The 18,761-nt window shown below is 41.1% G+C and overlaps 2 protein-coding genes across 2 annotated transcripts; both read left to right on the top strand.

Moving 5' to 3' along the window:
- Positions 1 to 158: 158 nt before the first annotated feature.
- pwp1 (PWP1 homolog, endonuclein) lies at positions 159 to 9,869 on the top strand. The gene is made up of 15 exons (XM_052120944.1): positions 159 to 311; positions 389 to 447; positions 1,801 to 1,976; positions 2,171 to 2,256; positions 2,387 to 2,483; positions 2,578 to 2,688; positions 3,974 to 4,098; positions 5,354 to 5,418; positions 5,627 to 5,723; positions 7,174 to 7,235; positions 8,653 to 8,764; positions 8,846 to 8,936; positions 9,014 to 9,135; positions 9,257 to 9,362; positions 9,461 to 9,869. Exons 1-15 carry the CDS (start codon positions 246 to 248, stop codon positions 9,550 to 9,552), a joined length of 1,467 nt encoding a protein of 488 aa, XP_051976904.1. The 5' UTR covers positions 159 to 245; the 3' UTR covers positions 9,553 to 9,869.
- A 1,843-nt stretch (positions 9,870 to 11,712) lies between these two features.
- On the top strand, positions 11,713 to 18,761 carry LOC127638824 (39S ribosomal protein L42, mitochondrial-like). Its single transcript, XM_052120568.1, has 5 exons — positions 11,713 to 11,727; positions 11,993 to 12,051; positions 12,183 to 12,267; positions 18,187 to 18,350; positions 18,453 to 18,761. Exons 1-5 carry the CDS (start codon positions 11,713 to 11,715, stop codon positions 18,496 to 18,498), a joined length of 369 nt encoding a protein of 122 aa, XP_051976528.1. The 3' UTR covers positions 18,499 to 18,761.

Raw genomic sequence — 18,761 nt, 5'->3', positions numbered from 1 at the left:
TTTTAGTAATTAGCAAATATGATTAACTTAGCAAGTTTCCATTTGATAAAAGCCCAAAAATAATATGTAGGTGTGGCTTTTCGCATCCATCACGTTTTCAAAAATGTGCACATTTACTTCTATGAGTCGGCCTCTGCGTGACGTCGTCACTACGCGACGCAGCGAGCATGAGAACTCGTGGGTGAAATTACCGTGTTGTGTGTCGCTTCAGACCAAGTGTGCCATTAAATCTGAATAAATATACTATGAGCTCTCAAATAACTTGTGTCGGCTGGGTCAAGCGCGGGGTCGCTAAAGAAACGCCAGATAAAGTGAGTGCGTCACAGGATTGTGTTAATAATGTATGTTTTTATAGATCAACACATAATAACTCGAATCATAATCACAGGTTGAGTTGAGCAAAGAAGAGCTGCAGCGCATCATATCAGAAGCCAAAGAGGAGTTGAGGTCAGATTTCACTGTTATTACCAACTCAGACTAAACCCTTGTGCGACCTACGGGATAGTTTTTTCGATTACTTGGGCTGTTAATGCAAACGGCATACAGTTTGCCAGGATTTTGAAATGTCAACCTCAGTTCCTGTAATACATCTGTAATATACGGTGTAAACAAAATAGTCACACTCAGGACCTTCAGGAAAAAAAGGTCCCCATTAACTGCAATATTTGATCCCAGTGCCATTAAAGCTTAAAATCATGAATTCTATGATATTATGCTTTCATTCCGGAGCCCTGGCTTAAAAATGTACATTTTTAATATTTCTCACCAAATTGCAAACATTTTCTCATGTTTAGCCTATGGAGCAAATACAAGCTTTTTTCCTATTTTCTGTTGCTGTATTCTAGAGCACTGCAGGCCAATTTAATAAATTATGCAGCTAAAATGGTATGTGTGTGTGTGTGTGTGTGTGTGTGTGTGTGTAAAACAACAGTGGCATTATGTAAACAAACTGGCATTTAAAGGGTTAAAATCCAGAAATCGAATGAACATTTGGTAGTTATGATCAGGACTGATGTTGGTTAAAAAAAAAGTAACTTATTGAAAGTGGAAATTAATCTTATAATATTTTTATGGCAGTTTTTTTACATGGATATTTTTGTCCTCAAAGGTACTGAGTGTTTTTTATGATGCTGCACAAAAAATAATAAATGCATCAAAATTAGTGTTGTTGCTAATCATTGACATATCCCAGACTATGAAAATTCCTCCAAAAAGTTTCCCTTAGCATTTAGTATATGGATAAAAATATATATATATATATGTTTGTGTGTGTGTATATATATATAATTATTTTTTTCATAAAAAAACAGGTAGTGTTATATAAACAAACTGGCATTTATAGGGTTAAAATCCTGAAATTGAATGAACATTTGGTAGTTATGATCAGGACTGATGTTGGCTAAAAAAATTAACTAATTGAAAGTGGAAAATAATATTAATGTATAATATTATGGCAGTTTTTTGACCTCTGAGTAACTTCTTTAAGTTGACGCACAAGGGTTTTAAAGTGACACATAATAAAGTTTTTCCTTTTTAAAGCAAATACTGTTCTTTTGTTCATCATTTTTGTTAATCAAACTTGCTATAGTGTTCTTTTCTGTAGTAAATATAATGTTTTTGTGCTCTGATACCCAGCATATGTCTAGCCAATAAAACCTTTTAAGAGCAGTGTTTTTCAGTGTCATTTTGGAGAAAATTGTAGATTAAAACGAGTCTAACGGTTTAAATATATCAATATTAAACCATTTTTTTAAATTACACTAGTATTCATGAATGACTGAAAAAGTTATGGTTTCTCAGGGAGCGTGATGATGAGGAAGACGATGATGAAGGTGTGAGTGGTCTGGATGTCGGTGAGGAAACAGCAGAAGCTCCTGCGAGTGAAGATATAAAAGAAGAGAAGGATGAAAATGAAGCAGAGGAGGAGGATGAGCTTGCCGAGTACGGCCTCGACAGATATGATGAAGAGGACATCGGTGTGTGACCGACAAACAGTATCTGATTCAAACTTGCTGTCAGATTTTCCTGTCCTTAAAGCTGAACTACATACTTTTCTTTTTAATGTTAAAATTAGTTTCTCTCACAGCTTAATATGCGCAGACAAGTAGAAATAAGCCATTTTGGGTTGGCGTCCTGAGTGTAAGCACTTTACTTCTCGCTTATGATGCAGAAACAACAAATCTTGGAGACAGTTTGGCAGGATTGACAGTGTTTGGGAACAATGAAGAAGATCCTTACGTCACCATCAAAGACACAGTAAGATGTTAACACACACACACACACACACACACTAGGAGGATTGACAGATTTAAATAAGTCAATAAAGTGTTTATAAAGACTTATTGACAGGTAGATTAGTGTGATTGATCTCTAATGTGTTTTGTAGGACCAGTACGAGCGAGACGATTTTCAGATCAAACCCTCTGATAACATGATTCTAGCTGGACGGGCGGAGAAAGACTGCTGTAACCTGGAGATATACGGTAACCAGCGGCTCTCACTCGCTCAGTGGTCTCCTCAGTCGCTCCTGAATGTTCATTCAATGTTCTGTATGTATGTGTGTGTTTGTGTTTTCAGTGTATAATTCACAGGAAGACTCTCTTTATGTGCATCATGACATTCTGCTGCCTGCGTACCCTCTGTGTGTGGAGTGGCTGAACTTTGACCCCAACCCCGCGGAAGGACAAGGTGACTTTAATATTCATGATCTTTCACGACACCTATAAGAAAGCTCAATTTAGAGTTTAACTGATTGAAAAAGATCTAAGAACATGACTTTTAAAAAATATTATATTATTCCTGTTATTGATCGTGATTAATCATGGTACATTAAAAAAAAAATAATAATATATATATATATATCATAAAAATATTTACTTTATAATTATATTGCAAGTCTCAAAGAAATTCTCTCATCATTTACTCACCCTCATGCCATCCCAGAAGAATTTTTCAGCTCTGTAGGTCCATACAATGCAAGTGAATGGTGATCAGACCTTTTGTAGCTCCAAAAAGCACATATAGGAAACATAAAAGTAATCCATAAGACTCCAGTGGTTAAATCCATGTCTTTAGAAGTGATATGATAGGTGTGGGTGAGAAAAAGATCAATAATTAAGGCCTTATTTTCTGTAAATCTCCAGATGTGAAAGTGACACTAAACAGCCTCCACGTGTGACTTTCAGATGTAAAAGTGAAAGTGGAGATTTAAAGTAAAAAAAGATACTCACATCAATCATATTACTTCTGAAGACATGGATTTAACCACTGGAGTCTTATGGATTACTTTTATGTTTCTTCATGTGATTTTTGAGCGACAAAGTTCTGGTCACCATTCACTTGCATTGTATGGATCTACAGAGATGCAATATTCTTCTAAATATCTTTGTGTGTGTTCTGCAGAAGAAAGAAAGTCATACACATTGGGGATGGCATGAGGGTGAGTGAATGGTGAGAGAATAACATTTTTGGGTGAACTGTCCCTTTAAGTGTACATTGCCAATGCACTGTTAGACTATACATGCAGGTACAAAACATATTATTAACATATCATAAGTTTAAAATCATAAAACTATAATTTTTTTCTGGCTGCCGTTCAGTATTTATCGCAAACTCACTGGGTCTCTCACATTGTTTCGGGCGATGTGAAGAAATACAGCAGGTTGCCCGTATCTCTTCCACGCCTGGTTCACTGCTTGCGGGTGAAGTCTCCATTCTCCGTACAGTTAATCCACTCCCGTTTTTATTATGCCCATTATGTGTAATGAATAAGCGTGCACTGCTCCGCACAGTTCGTTTTTGTGCAGTCGAGTAGAGTATGTAAATATACATTATAAATGCCTATTTTAGCTACAGAAAGTGGGAAAGCCCTAAAAACCAGCCAAAATATTTAAGGCATGAAAGAGTAATGCATAGGAAATGTGTAGAGCTAATTCTGTTGAAATATAAACAGTTTCTCTTCTGACTTGTGTAGGGAATTATGCGGCGGTTGGAAACATGACGCCCGTGATTGACGTCTGGGATCTGGATGTTGTGGATTGTTTGGAACCGGCGTTCTCACTTGGCTGCAAGAAGAAGAAAAAGAAGAAAGCAAAGAAGGTGCTTCATCAAACAAAAATGCTTTATACAGTTCTGCTAAACTTAGTCATGATAGTGCATCACTGCTAAAAAATGAGTCCGTTTACTACATAAAGTCGGTCATAAAACTCTTCTGCTTAACATTGAAGTATTTTACAGGCTCAATGATAAATGTTTTTGCATTTAAGAAAGAGGTCGACCGATAATGGATTTTGTCGATACTAATAATTAAGGTTATATAACAGATTAAATGGCCGATTTATATGATGTTAAAAATGTCTTGCCTTACCATGACGGGCACAGACAAAGAGTAACAAGAGTCCAAAATAAATAAAATCCCAATTTAATTGTATAGTGCAACCAAAATACCAATAATGGTCTGAAAGAATTCAGATTTGGTGCATAACGTGGGACTTTTAACTATAACGGGACTGTTATTTTGAAATGACAGAGGTTAGATTTATCTATATTTAAAGGAACAGTGCACGCAAAACTGAAAAGTCTCTCACCTTCATGCCATACCAGATGTGTATGACTTTCTTTCTTCAGCAGAACACAAATGAAGATTTTTAGAAGAATATCTCAGCTGTGCAGGTCCTTACAATGCAAGTGAATGGGTGCCAACATTTTGAAGCTCCAAAAAATCACAATAGTCCGCATAAAAGCAATTCTTAAGACAAGGTTTAATCCATGTCTTCATAAGTGATATAATAGGTGTGGGTGAGAAACAGATCAATATTTAAGTCTTTTATTTATGATAAATTCTCCTTCCTACTCAGTCAATCTTCACTTTCACATTTCTGAGTTTTTGGTGATTCAGATTTTTCATGCATAATCGCCCCCTACTGGGCAAGGAGAAGAATATCTAGCTGAAGAGGACTTAAATATTGATCTATTTATCACTCATAAAGAGTTGTATGAATTACTTTTATGCTGCCTTTATGTGCATTTTGGAGCATCAAAAATTTGGCACCCATCCACTTGCATTGTATGGACCTACAGAGCTGAGATATTTTAAGAATATCTTTAATATGTGTTCTGCAGAAGTAAAAAATTTATTCACATCTGGTATGGCATCAGGGCGAGTAAATGATGAGAGAATTTTCATTTTTGGGTGAACTGTCCCTTTAAGTATCCATTAAATAGCCAATATATTCAACAGATGAAGGGTTTTGTATATTATGTATATTTATGTGTATTTCACCAGATGAGTCATGTTTTTTGATGTCTGGGTGGTTTATTGGATCAGAGCCATAATGTGTTTGTTTTCTGCAAGGCTGCTGAGCCCATTGACGGCCATTCTGATGCTGTACTGGATCTGTCCTGGAACAAACTGGTCAGGTGAGACGTCTTTTATAAATCGCAGTGTGCCAAAGTTTTCATGAATATAAAGCAAGGTTATTTCTGTTGCGCAATATTAACATCATTTTCATTGCTCTGACTCAAGCATAAGGTTTTAAGATGAGAACATCTGATGTGAAAGATTAGTCCAGAGTTTATGAGAACAGGTGGTCAGAGTTTCATGCTGATGCTGGTTGTATTTGTGCAGGAATGTTCTGGCGAGTGCGTCTGCGGATGAAAGTGTGATTCTGTGGGATCTTGAGCAGGGAAAACCCGCCGCAACTCTCACAAAACACACAGATAAGGTACAAACACAGCAGTTTAATCCTGTAATTTACAGTGCCTTGCAAAGGTATTCAGACCCCCGAACAATTATCTCACATTACTGAATTACAAATGGTGCAATGAAATTGCATAAGTATTCACCCCCTGTGCTGTGGAAGCTGCAAGGTTACACAGATGAAGGACACCATTACTTCACCGTTGGCATCCACCTGTGAATCATATAAGTTGCACATTTTCTGGATAAAACCCCATTGTTGAAGGATCATTGGTCAGGCTGTGAATCTGAAGGAAAATGAAGACTAAAGAGCATTCCACAGAAGTTCCAGATAAAGTCATAAATGTGCATAGATTAGAGAACGGGTACAACATAATATCCAACTGTTTGGATATCCCAGTGAGCACAGATGCATCAATAATCAGGAAGTGGAAGCTGCACGACACGGCCAAGAAAAGGCCTAAAAACTCAGCGCTCTAACAAAAGGAGACTTGTGAGAGAAGCCACAGAGAGGCCGACAATCACTTTGAAGGATCTGCAGAGTTCAGTGGCTGGGAGTGAGTAATGATGCACCAGTCGACCATATCAAGAGCATAACGCTGGCCTGTATGGGAGGGTGGCATGAAAGAAGCCGTTACTCAAAAAGTACCATCCGAAAGCATGTGAGTGACCCAACTGCGATGTGGGAGAAGGTTTTGTGGCTATGCCGTCCCTACAGTGAGGTATGGTGGTGCAGCACCATGTGGTGGGGATGCTTCTCATCAGTATGGGCATCTCATTAGAACTGAAGGAAGAATGGATGAAGCAGGACAATGATCCCAAGCACAAGACCAAAGTAACATTGGAGTGGCTCAAGAACAAACAGATAAATGTCCTACAGTGGCCCAGTCAAAGTCCTGATCTCAATCCTATTGAGAATCTGTGGCACTATTTGACAATTGCAGTCCACAAGCATCACCTGAACAACCTGGAGCAAATCTGCCGAGAAGAACGGGCCAAAATCACTTCATCACTGTGCAAAGCTGGTACATCTGTACCCCAAAACACTTAAAGCAGTTACTGCAGCAAAAGGTGGCTCGACCAAATATTAATGTGTGGGGGTTGAATACTTATGCAAGAAAGATATTTCAGTTTTTTCATAAAAATATTTCCCATCAAAAAACCCAATGTCACCTGACAATAACAGATTTGGAGTTTCAGTGTTTTAGAATAAAATATCAATCAATGAAATTTCTGTAATTCGTCTGTAATTCGGTAATATGAGAGAATTGATCAGGGGTCTGAATACTTTTGCAAGGCACTGTATAAGGAATAATGCACAGTTACCTTGGATAACATTAAACAGTTTAGTGGTCAATGTATATAAATATTTGACGGCAGAATGCCACGATTGACCAATCAGAATCAGGTACTCCAAGTGTAGTAATTGAGTTTTACCCGTCCAGATTCCAGCAACAGTTTCTCTTCTGTTACAGGTTCAGACACTGAAGTTTCACCCGTTTGAGGCCCAAACGCTCATCTCTGGATCATATGACAAGTATGTAGAGCTGTTTACCCCCATTCTGCTGATGACATCACTCAATAATCACTGTTAGAGGTGGACCGATAGTGGATTTCGCTGAAACGATAACTGAGGCGGTGGGAAAAAACTATAAACGATTAATCGGCCGATAGTTAAAAAAAAAGATTTATAGGATGTTAAAATTATTTTTTAGTCTTTCATTACTGTGGCTAGCGCAGACTCGGAGGCTATAAGAGTCCAAAATGAATAAAATCCCAGTGGCAGTTTATTGTGCCCCAATAATAACCAAACAAAAATGAAGATTCGGTGCATAACGCGGGACTTTAAATAAACCCGTAATAGAAATATTTCTTATTTCAGGACTCTTATTTTGAAATTTTTGAAATGATGCACACTTGGAATCTTTACAACGCTCTATATTTAATTATTTACCAAATTAAGATTTTTATAGCCTATATATTCACCAGATTAAGATTTTATATTTATATTTAGGGCTGTCAATCGATTAAAAAATATTATCGAATTAATTACATGGTGTCCCGATTAATCGCATATACAGATATTTGCTGAGAAAGACCCTCATATAACAATAATTCAATATATAATGATGAAATAATGATGCACAGTTTTGAACGCAAGAATGTAACACATGTTTGTGTTGTTGCTGAAGTGTTTCTTCACTGTATAACTGTGCGTTGTTCACACAGCTGAAGTTTCACTTACTGCCCCCTGGAGTAAACAGGTGGTACTGCAAGCTTCCATTTCTCAGGAATCTTCCTTATTATGGTGCAATTAATTTTAACACGTTATTTTTAATAAAATAAATCGCGCTGATTTAACACATTAAATCGACAGCCGTAATATATGTGTATATATACAGTACATACTATATATTCACCAGATTTGTTTATTATTATTATTATTATTATTCACAAGATATAAAATTAAAGGCACAATGTTTGTGCAGATGAGGCACTCTTTCATGCAGTCACATTTTTCTTTGCATGCTCTTGCTTCATTTTAAACCATTTTTGATATGTCTAATCAAAATAACAAAAAATTCATTGAAGTGAGGATAAAAATATGGATGAATATCGTCAGTGAGAGCGTTTACATACACACCAATACTCCATTAACTACCAAAAATCAAGTTTATATGCAAACCAATAAACTGGCAATGCAATAAAACAACTTTAAATCATCTGGTTATTTTCTGCTTTTGATGTCATAACATAAACGGTCATGCGCACGACACCCGCACACATTGTATAAGCCGATAAGAACATGCAACACAAAATTGAGGTAAAACCGATTGTTCAGAAAATGCAACTATCGGCAGCAATGAATCGGTAAAACCGATATATCAGTCTACCTCACAATCCGAGCTCAGCATGCATCAGAATCTGACCAATCAGAGCTGTGCGTGTCACAGGTCTGCGATCCTGTACGACTGCCGCAGTCCAGATGACAGCCATCGTGTCTGGCGCTTCAGCGGGCAAGTGGAGCGAGTGATCTGGGACCATTTCTCTCCATGTAACTTCCTGGTGAGCTGTTGAGCAGTTTGGTGGACATTTTGTGAATTCTAGTAGTTCTGTCTGATGTAAACGCATTCATGCATGTTGCAGGCGAGCACAGAGGACGGCTTCATCTACTGTCTGGACGCTCGCTCTGATAAACCTGTGTTCACGCTAAGGGCTCATGATGGAGAGGTGTCAGGTGGGTTGGAGAAACCTCATGTATCACAGTCTCAGATCACTTTCAAGCGTCTCATTATCATCTGATGTGTGTTGTAGGGATGGATTTGAGCAGTCAGATCCGTGGCTGTCTCGTCACGTCCTCCGAAGACAAGCATGTGAAAATCTGGGATATACTAGGCAACAAACCAAACCTGATCCACTCCAGAGATATGAAGATGGTACAGTAGATACTTAAAGTGTAAACATTATGCTGTCATTGTCTGTAAATATAAAGCGACTGCTTTCAGTCTCTATATAATGTATTATCAGTATGTGAGTATGCAGTACTGTCTTTATCAGGGTGTCCTTTTCTGCGGCTCCTGCTGTCCTGATCTTCCATTCATGTTTGCGTTTGGAGGACAGAGGGACGGACTGCGTGTGTGGGACATCAGTGAAGTAGCTACTGGTATGAAACTCGAGCCGCCAGTTTTCTCATTGTGTGTGATTATGGTTATTACGATATGATTGTGCGCTGCTCATAACACTCGTTACTTTCATCTCCAGTGGCGGAGGTTTTCGGCAGTCGGGAACGTTTGGTGGCAAACACAGAATCTGGTGCTTCCACTAGTGGCACACCTGAAATGGAGGTCTCCTAGCAACCGTTTTTGACTCTGCCTACAAAAGTGTGCAATGGATTCCCAGCATATAGACTTTGATGGATGGTCGGTTCACAGCCAATGAGATGAAAATGTGTTTATTAATGGAGCAGATTTATGACATCAGATGAAGTGTTTATCAGATCTTTGCTGCCCTTCTCTTTCCTGTATAAGGGGCAAAAATAAAAAAAAACAATGTCATAGGAGCTTGATGGCTAATAATGATAAATATATTTTGTTGCTAACTTTCCATTGCTGGTATTTTGAAATTGCTGTTAAGAAAAGAACAGTTAATAAAACTACCCAATGCCATGTGAATGAATGAATTTTAGAGAACTATTTTGTGCTGTATTAAGTCAGTTGTTGGAAAATTTATGATAAACAATTTACTATTCAAAAGTTATATAAATTAAGTGCTTTAAGGTTTCCAGGAATTAACTGATATTGGATTAAATGAAGAAAAAAATAATAAAATAAATAAAATATCTGTAAGACGTCATCTCTATGGCTTAGCTGCGCAAACTGAATTTTGCTGCCATCCAGCGGACATCAGCGGTATTGCAGGTGGCCGTCACTTGATTTTTATTTTTTTACCTAAATGAGCATATTTTCTCTAATCTAAATATAGCTGAAATTTAGGGACATATTAGACAATTTTGGCAGGAGCAGCCATTCAAACGGACCATTTCATACCCGGATGAATATATGTGTTGCACAGATGCGTTACGTCATAATAGATATTAATTGATGGATTGCAAAAATGCTTCGTCATTTGAATGCGATCGTAAGACCACTAGTGGGGGCTGATCATAATCAGTCGTCATAAATTTGAAATAAGCTTGTCAACCAAAAACATTAACACTCTAATATTTAACAGATCTTAAACATTATTTATTAATTTATCCAAATCATCTGTATTGATTTGGTTTATTGTTGTGGCAGTGATTTTTAGTGTTTCTCCTGCCCTCTAGTGGATTGCTGAGGTACTGCAAGGTACCGTGTTTTATTCTCATTTTTCGAATAATTTAAATATATTCTGTGAAAATTAACTGGAATCTAGGACTATGTGTAATGATAGTTATTTTCTTGTTTTACCATCTTATATAACCCAAATTATTGGAACAACTTGGATCAGAAATAAGAAGTGACTTTGTCGATAAATTGAACATTTATGACATCTTCTGATTACACTATTAGATTAACAATATATACAAATACCAAAAGACCATATAACTCAATCAGTTGTTATACAGAAATACAGGGTTTTATTTAAAGAAATCGCTTATCTCTAGATGTCTCTGTGTTTTGCTGCCCTCCAATGGACATCAGCGGTACTGCAGGCGACCGTCAGTTATTTATTTTTTTGTTCCGTAAATAATCGTTAAAACAAATAAAAAGAATTGGATATAAAAATTAAAGAAAATAGTTTTCTTTTATAAAGAATAATTTAACTCAATTTAAATGATCAAGTGATAGTTAATATTAATTATTTATGGGGTTAATATTACTATGAAAGCTGTGGTTAACGGGTTAGTTCACCCCAAAATTTTTAATTTGCTCATCGTTTACTCACCCTCCTGCCATCCCAGATGTGTATGACTATTTCTTCTGCTATCATATCGCTTCTGAAACATTTATTTAACCACTGGAGTTAATTTGATGCTAACTTGTTGAGCTTAAATATTTTGGCACCCATTCACTTGCATTGTATGGAGATAAAAATCTTAATTTCAGTAAACAAGATGAAAGAAAGACACGCATCTGGGATAGCATGAGGGTGAGTGAATTATGAGAGAATTGTCCTTTTTGGGTGTACTATCCCTTTAATTAAATGGACTCCCAGCTCGCAAGCAACTGAATGGGAACTTCTCAATATAAATTTCAAAACTAATTCGCGTCATCAAAATATCCTTTATTTTTGCTGTGCATTTCATTGGGCTTAACTGGTCCTACTTTGCTTGTTTATCCATCTAAATATTAGCAATTTTGGAACATTTTAGAAAATTTCTCCCTCGGTTTGTTTCCTACCCGGAGGAATTTTCTATTGCACACTGAAATAAATTGAATAGAAGGGCAGTTGCAGATAATCCATTGTTGTGTCAAAGTTGTCCGCTAGAGGGCGTTTCACGCATTAAAATCTCAAAATGACGTGCAGAAAACATGGCGTTGGGTCATGTCAGCAGGCTGGGTTACTTGTTTAATCGAGTTAGCAGAAATATAAGACAATTTAGAGGTAAGCTGTTATGAAAAACAATTACAAATAGTGTCTGAATGTGTAAGTGTATCCATTGTAATGTAGCTAATTATACGTACTACAGCGACGGGCTTCACTGTACTGGTAAAACCTCTCATCTTATTAATGAGGGAGTGTCAGTGTCCCATTAAAATAGAGAATCTGTGGCATGTACTGTGCACTGACACTATATTTATAACTTAATAGCTGGAACTTTTCTGTCATAATAAGCCTACTGTTGGAGCTCCATCCGTTGACGACAACTGGTGAGTGTTTTTATTCAGTGCAATACAAAATACTGTAATTTTAATATACCTGTATTAGTTGTGTGATGCATGCCGATGTATCAAGGTGCTTATTATTGCATTTATATTATGTGATCTGTGTCATGTTTCAGCAATGTGGAAATTGGAGTGACGTCTGATGACAAAACAATAGTATGTCTCCACCCGTCGGTAGATGTGCCCTATGAACTCACACAGGTAGATATCATATGACCTCACATAAATCCTCATAGATTATTGGATATTTATAAGTAGTAATTTATATACAGGCTCAGTTGGTAGAGCGGGTCGGCCACAAATCGCAGGGTTGGTGGTTCGAATCCTGGCCCACATGACTCCACATGCTGAAGTGTCCTTGGGTAAGTCACTGAACCCCAAGTTGTTCCCAATGGCAGGCTAGCACCTTGCATGGCAGCGTCACACATATGTGTGTAGCAGAGTAGCGTGACACATATGTGACGGTTAATAACTGGGCCCCGCAGAGTAGCGTCACACATATGTGACTGTTAATAACTGGGCCCCGCAGAGTAGCGTCACACATATGTGACTGTTAATAACTGGGCCCCGCAGAGTAGTGTCACTCATATGTGACGGTTAATAACTGGGCCCCGCAGAGTAGTGTCACACATATGTGACGGTTAATAACTGGGCCCCGCAGAGTAGCGTCACACATATGTGACTGTTAGTAACTGGGCCCCGCAGAGTAGCGTCACACATATGTGACTGTTAATAACTGGGCCCCGCAGAGTAGCGTCACACATATGTGACTGTTAGTAACTGGGCCCCGCAGAGTAGCGTCACACATATGTGACTGTTAGTAACTGGGCCCCACAGAGTAGCGTCACACATATGTGACTGTTAGTAACTGGGCCCCGCAGAGTAGCGTCACACATAAGTGACTGTTAATAACTGGGCCCTGCAGCGTAGCGTCACACATATGTGACTGTTAGTAACTGGGCCCCGCAGAGTAGCGTCACACATATGTGACTGTTAGTAACTGGGCCCCGCAGAGTAGCGTCACACATATGTGACTGTTAATAACTGGGCCCCGCAGAGTAGCGTCACACATATGTGACTGTTAATAACTGGGCCCCACAGAGTAGTGTCACACATATGTGACTGTTAATAACTGGGCCCCGCAGAGTAGCGTCACACATATGTGACGGTTAATAACTGGGCCCCGCAGAGTAGTGTCACACATATGTGACTGTTAGTAACTGGGCCCCGCAGAGTAGCGTGACACATATGTGACGGTTAATAACTGGGCCCCGCAGAGTAGTGTCACACATATGTGACTGTTAGTAACTGGGCCCGCAGAGTAGCGTGACACATATGTGACGGTTAATAACTGGGCCCCGCAGAGTAGTGTCACACATATGTGACTGTTAGTAACTGGGCCCCGCAGAGTAGCGTCACACATATGTGACTGTTAGTAACTGGGCCCCGCAGAGTAGTGTCACACATATGTGACTGTTAGTAACTGGGCCCCGCAGAGTAGCGTCACACATATGTGACTGTTAGTAACTGGGCCCCGCAGAGTAGCGTGACACATATGTGACGGTTAATAACTGGGCCCCGCAGAGTAGTGTCACATATATGTGACTGTTAATAACTGGGCCCCGCAGAGTAGTGTCACACATATGTGACGGTTAATAACTGGGCCCCGCAGAGTAGCGTCACACATATGTGACTGTTAATAACTGGGCCCCGCAGAGTAGCGTCACACATAAGTGACTGTTAATAACTGGGCCCCGCAGAGTAGCGTCACACATAAGTGACTGTTAATAACTGGGCCCTGCAGCGTAGTGTCACACATAAGTGACTGTTAATAACTGGGCCCCGCAGAGTAGCGTCACACATATGTGACTGTTAATAACTGGGCCCTGCAGAGTAGCGTCACACATAAGTGACGGTTAATAACTGGGCCCCGCAGAGTAGCGTCACACATAAGTGACGGTTAATAACTGGGCCCGCAGCGTAGCGTCACACATATGTGACTGTTAATAACTGGGCCCCGCAGAGTAGCGTCACACATAAGTGACTGTTAATAACTGGGCCCCGCAGAGTAGCGTGACACATATGTGACGGTTAATAACTGGGCCCTGCAGCGTAGTGTCACACATAAGTGACTGTTAATAACTGGGCCCCGCAGAGTAGCGTCACACATAAGTGACTGTTAATAACTGGGCCCCGCAGAGTAGCGTCACACATAAGTGACGGTTAATAACTGGGCCCCGCAGAGTAGCGTGACACATATGTGACGGTTAATAACTGGGCCCCGCAGCGTAGCGTCACACATATGTGACGGTTAATAACTGGGCCCCGCAGAGTAGCGTCACACATAAGTGACTGTTAATAACTGGGCCCCGCAGAGTAGCGTCACACATAAGTGACTGTTAATAACTGGGCCCCGCAGAGTAGCGTGACACATATGTGACTGTTAATAACTGGGCCCCGCAGAGTAGCGTGACACATATGTGACGGTTAATAACTGGGCCCCGCAGCGTAGCGTCACACATATGTGACTGTTAATAACTGGGCCCCGCAGAGTAGCGTCACACATAAGTGACTGTTAATAACTGGGCCCCGCAGAGTAGCGTCACACATAAGTGACGGTTAATAACTGGGCCCCGCAGAGTAGCGTCACACATAAGTGACTGTTAATAACTGGGCCCTGCAGAGTAGCGTCACACATAAGTGACTGTTAATAACTGGGCCCCGCAGAGTAGCGTCACACATAAGTGACTGTTAATAACTGGGCCCTGCAGAGTAGTGTCACACATATGTGACTGTTAATAACTGGGCCCCGCAGAGTAGCGTGACACATATGTGACGGTTAATAACTGGGCCCCGCAGCGTAGCGTCACACATATGTGACTGTTAATAACTGGGCCCCGCAGAGTAGCGTGACACATATGTGACGGTTAATAACTGGGCCCCGCAGCGTAGCGTCACACATATGTGACTGTTAATAACTGGGCCCCGCAGAGTAGCGTCACACATAAGTGACTGTTAATAACTGGGCCCCGCAGAGTAGCGTCACACATAAGTGACGGTTAATAACTGGGCCCTGCAGAGTAGCGTCACACATAAGTGACTGTTAATAACTGGGCCCTGCAGAGTAGCGTCACACATAAGTGACTGTTAATAACTGGGCCCCGCAGAGTAGCGTCACACATAAGTGACTGTTAATAACTGGGCCCTGCAGAGTAGTGTCACACATATGTGACTGTTAATAACTGGGCCCCGCAGAGTAGCGTCACACATATGTGACTGTTAATAACTGGGCCCCGCAGAGTAGCGTCACACATAAGTGACTGTTAATAACTGGGCCCCGCAGAGTAGCGTCACACATAAGTGACTGTTAATAACTGGGCCCCGCAGAGTAGCGTGACACATATGTGACGGTTAATAACTGGGCCCTGCAGCGTAGTGTCACACATAAGTGACTGTTAATAACTGGGCCCCGCAGAGTAGCGTCACACATAAGTGACTGTTAATAACTGGGCCCCGCAGAGTAGCGTCACACATAAGTGACGGTTAATAACTGGGCCCCGCAGAGTAGCGTGACACATATGTGACGGTTAATAACTGGGCCCCGCAGCGTAGCGTCACACATATGTGACGGTTAATAACTGGGCCCCGCAGAGTAGCGTCACACATAAGTGACTGTTAATAACTGGGCCCCGCAGAGTAGCGTCACACATAAGTGACTGTTAATAACTGGGCCCCGCAGAGTAGCGTGACACATATGTGACGGTTAATAACTGGGCCCCGCAGCGTAGCGTCACACATATGTGACTGTTAATAACTGGGCCCCGCAGAGTAGCGTCACACATAAGTGACTGTTAATAACTGGGCCCCGCAGAGTAGCGTCACACATAAGTGACTGTTAATAACTGGGCCCTGCAGCGTAGTGTCACACATATGTGACTGTTAATAACTGGGCCCCGCAGAGTAGCGTCACACATAAGTGACGGTTAATAACTGGGCCCCGCAGAGTAGCGTGACACATATGTGACTGTTAATAACTGGGCCCCGCAGAGTAGCGTCACACATAAGTGACTGTTAATAACTGGGCCCCGCAGAGTAGCGTCACACATAAGTGACGGTTAATAACTGGGCCCCGCAGAGTAGCGTGACACATATGTGACGGTTAATAACTGGGCCCCGCAGCGTAGCGTCACACATATGTGACGGTTAATAACTGGGCCCCGCAGAGTAGCGTCACACATAAGTGACTGTTAATAACTGGGCCCCGCAGAGTAGCGTCACACATAAGTGACTGTTAATAACTGGGCCCCGCAGAGTAGCGTGACACATATGTGACGGTTAATAACTGGGCCCCGCAGCGTAGCGTCACACATATGTGACTGTTAATAACTGGGCCCCGCAGAGTAGCGTCACACATAAGTGACTGTTAATAACTGGGCCCCGCAGAGTAGCGTCACACATAAGTGACTGTTAATAACTGGGCCCTGCAGCGTAGTGTCACACATATGTGACTGTTAATAACTGGGCCCCACAGAGTAGCGTCACACATATGTGACTGTTAATAACTGGGCCCCGCAGAGTAGCGTCACACATAAGTGACGGTTAATAACTGGGCCCCGCAGCGTAGCGTCACACATATGTGACTGTTAATAACTGGGCCCCGCATTAACCGGCACATAAGTTACGGTTAATAACTGGGCCCCGCAGAGTAGCGTGACACATATGTGACGGTTAATAACTGGGCCCCGCAGCGTAGTGTCACACATAAGTGACTGTTAATAACTGGGCCCCGCAGAGTAGCGTCACACATAAGTGACTGTTAATAACTGGGCCCCGCAGCGTAGCGTCACACATAAGTGACTGTTAATAACTGGGCCCTGCAGCGTAGTGTCACACATAAGTGACTGTTAATAACTGGGCCCCGCAGCGTAGTGTCACACATAAGTGACTGTTAATAACTGGGCCCTGCAGCGTAGTGTCACACATATGTGACGGTTAATAACTGGGCCCCGCAGCGTAGTGTCACACATAAGTGACTGTTAATAACTGGGCCCCGCAGAGTAGCGTCACACATAAGTGACTGTTAATAACTGGGCCCCGCAGCGTAGCGTCACACATAAGTGACTGTTAATAACTGGGCCCCGCAGCGTAGCGTCACACATAAGTTACGGTTAATAACTGGGCCCCGCAGAGTAGCGTGACACATATGTGACGGTTAATAACTGGGCCCCGCAGCGTAGTGTCACACATAAGTGACTGTTAATAACTGGGCCCCGCAGAGTAGCGTCACACATAAGTGACTGTTAATAACTGGGCCCCGCAGCGTAGCGTCACACATAAGTGACTGTTAATAACTGGGCCCCGCAGCGTAGCGTCACACATAAGTGACTGTTAATAACTGGGCCCCGCAGCGTAGCGTCACACATAAGTGACTATTAATAACTGGGTCCCTCAGAGTAGCGTCACACATATGTGACTATTAATAACTGGGCCCCGCAGAGTAGCGTCACACATATGTGACTATTAATAACTGGGCCCCTCAGAGTAGTGTCACACATATGTGACGGTTAATAACTGGGCCCCGCAGAGTAGCGTCACACATATGTGACTGTTAATAACTGGGCCCCGCAGAGTAGCGTCACACATATGTGACTATTAATAACTGGGCCCCTCAGAGTAGTGTCACACATATGTGACGGTTAATAACTGGGCCCCGCAGAGTAGCGTCACACAAATATGTTTGCTGGTTTGCGAGCTGGTTCCGTTACATTTGTGAGAAGCCTTTAGCTAATTGCGAGATTATCATTAAATCTGCCTCGGCATTCCTAATTAGGCTATCACTTGAACAACCTCTGAAATATCTTCAATGGGAGAACCATGGCATTGTTCGTTCCCTGCTGTCCGCGACCCACCAGTTGCGAAACACTGCTTTAACTCTCATACACGACAGCGTCAATACTCGCTAAGCTACCCAGGCCCCCAAACTAGTGGTTATTGAATAAAATCATACAAAAATCAATAGTGATTAGCGCCCCCTGGTGGCCGCTCTGGGTTTAAGAGATTAACCACTTTGCCAACTGTTGTAATTATAGTAGTAAGATATGTTTTTGTGTCTATTTGTAGCCGATTCCCTGGCTAGATGCCATCAGCGATCAGTCAGAGACACACGAGCAGGTGCTCAAAGCCCGTCTCGGTAAAGAGCTTTTAAATAACAATCAGGCTCCAACCATAGAGGAGCTCAGCAAGATGTTCTACACCACCAAACACCGCTGGTACTCAGTCGGACAGTGAGTTCACATTGCTTATAATACTTACCCAAAGTGTTTCATCATTGTTTAGTTAGATAAGAGCGTTCTGCATTTATAATGGTTTTCTCTTTCTCCCAACAGATATCACACAAGACACAGAAACCGAAATCCACCCAAAGACAGATAGTTCTGGATAGTTTTCCTGTCTTTTCTGATTTCTGTATAAATGATTTTTACCTACACTGTTGTACATTAAATCAACTCCTCCTTCAGCAGTGGGTGCTGTTTTTTTATATTTATGTCTATTCATGATGACGCATCATTATCTTGTAAAATGTGAATCATATGAATTACTTTTAATTTAAAAGGTCAAGATAAGTCTTATAAATTTACAGCAGGTGAATTATTAAACAATGTCCATTATTTAGATGTTCAATCATTCTAATACAC

This window comes from Xyrauchen texanus, chromosome 47 (assembly GCF_025860055.1).
Source record: "Xyrauchen texanus isolate HMW12.3.18 chromosome 47, RBS_HiC_50CHRs, whole genome shotgun sequence".
Taxonomy (NCBI): domain Eukaryota; kingdom Metazoa; phylum Chordata; class Actinopteri; order Cypriniformes; family Catostomidae; genus Xyrauchen; species Xyrauchen texanus.
This window is presented reverse-complemented; position numbering and strand designations above follow the sequence as displayed.

Bases quoted from the DNA above. Each gene is read 5' to 3' on its own strand.
- pwp1 (XM_052120944.1), top strand. From the start codon at position 246: ATGAGCTCTCAAATAACTTGTGTCGGCTGGGTCAAGCGCGGGGTCGCT. The intron at 5,419-5,626 runs GTGAGACGTCTT...GTATTTGTGCAG, and splicing joins TCCTGGAACAAACTGGTCAG to GAATGTTCTGGCGAGTGCGT. The intron at 5,724-7,173 runs GTACAAACACAG...CTTCTGTTACAG, and splicing joins TCACAAAACACACAGATAAG to GTTCAGACACTGAAGTTTCA.
- LOC127638824 (XM_052120568.1), top strand. The intron at 12,052-12,182 runs GTGAGTGTTTTT...GTCATGTTTCAG, and splicing joins CCATCCGTTGACGACAACTG to CAATGTGGAAATTGGAGTGA. The intron at 18,351-18,452 runs GTGAGTTCACAT...TTCTCCCAACAG, and splicing joins CGCTGGTACTCAGTCGGACA to ATATCACACAAGACACAGAA.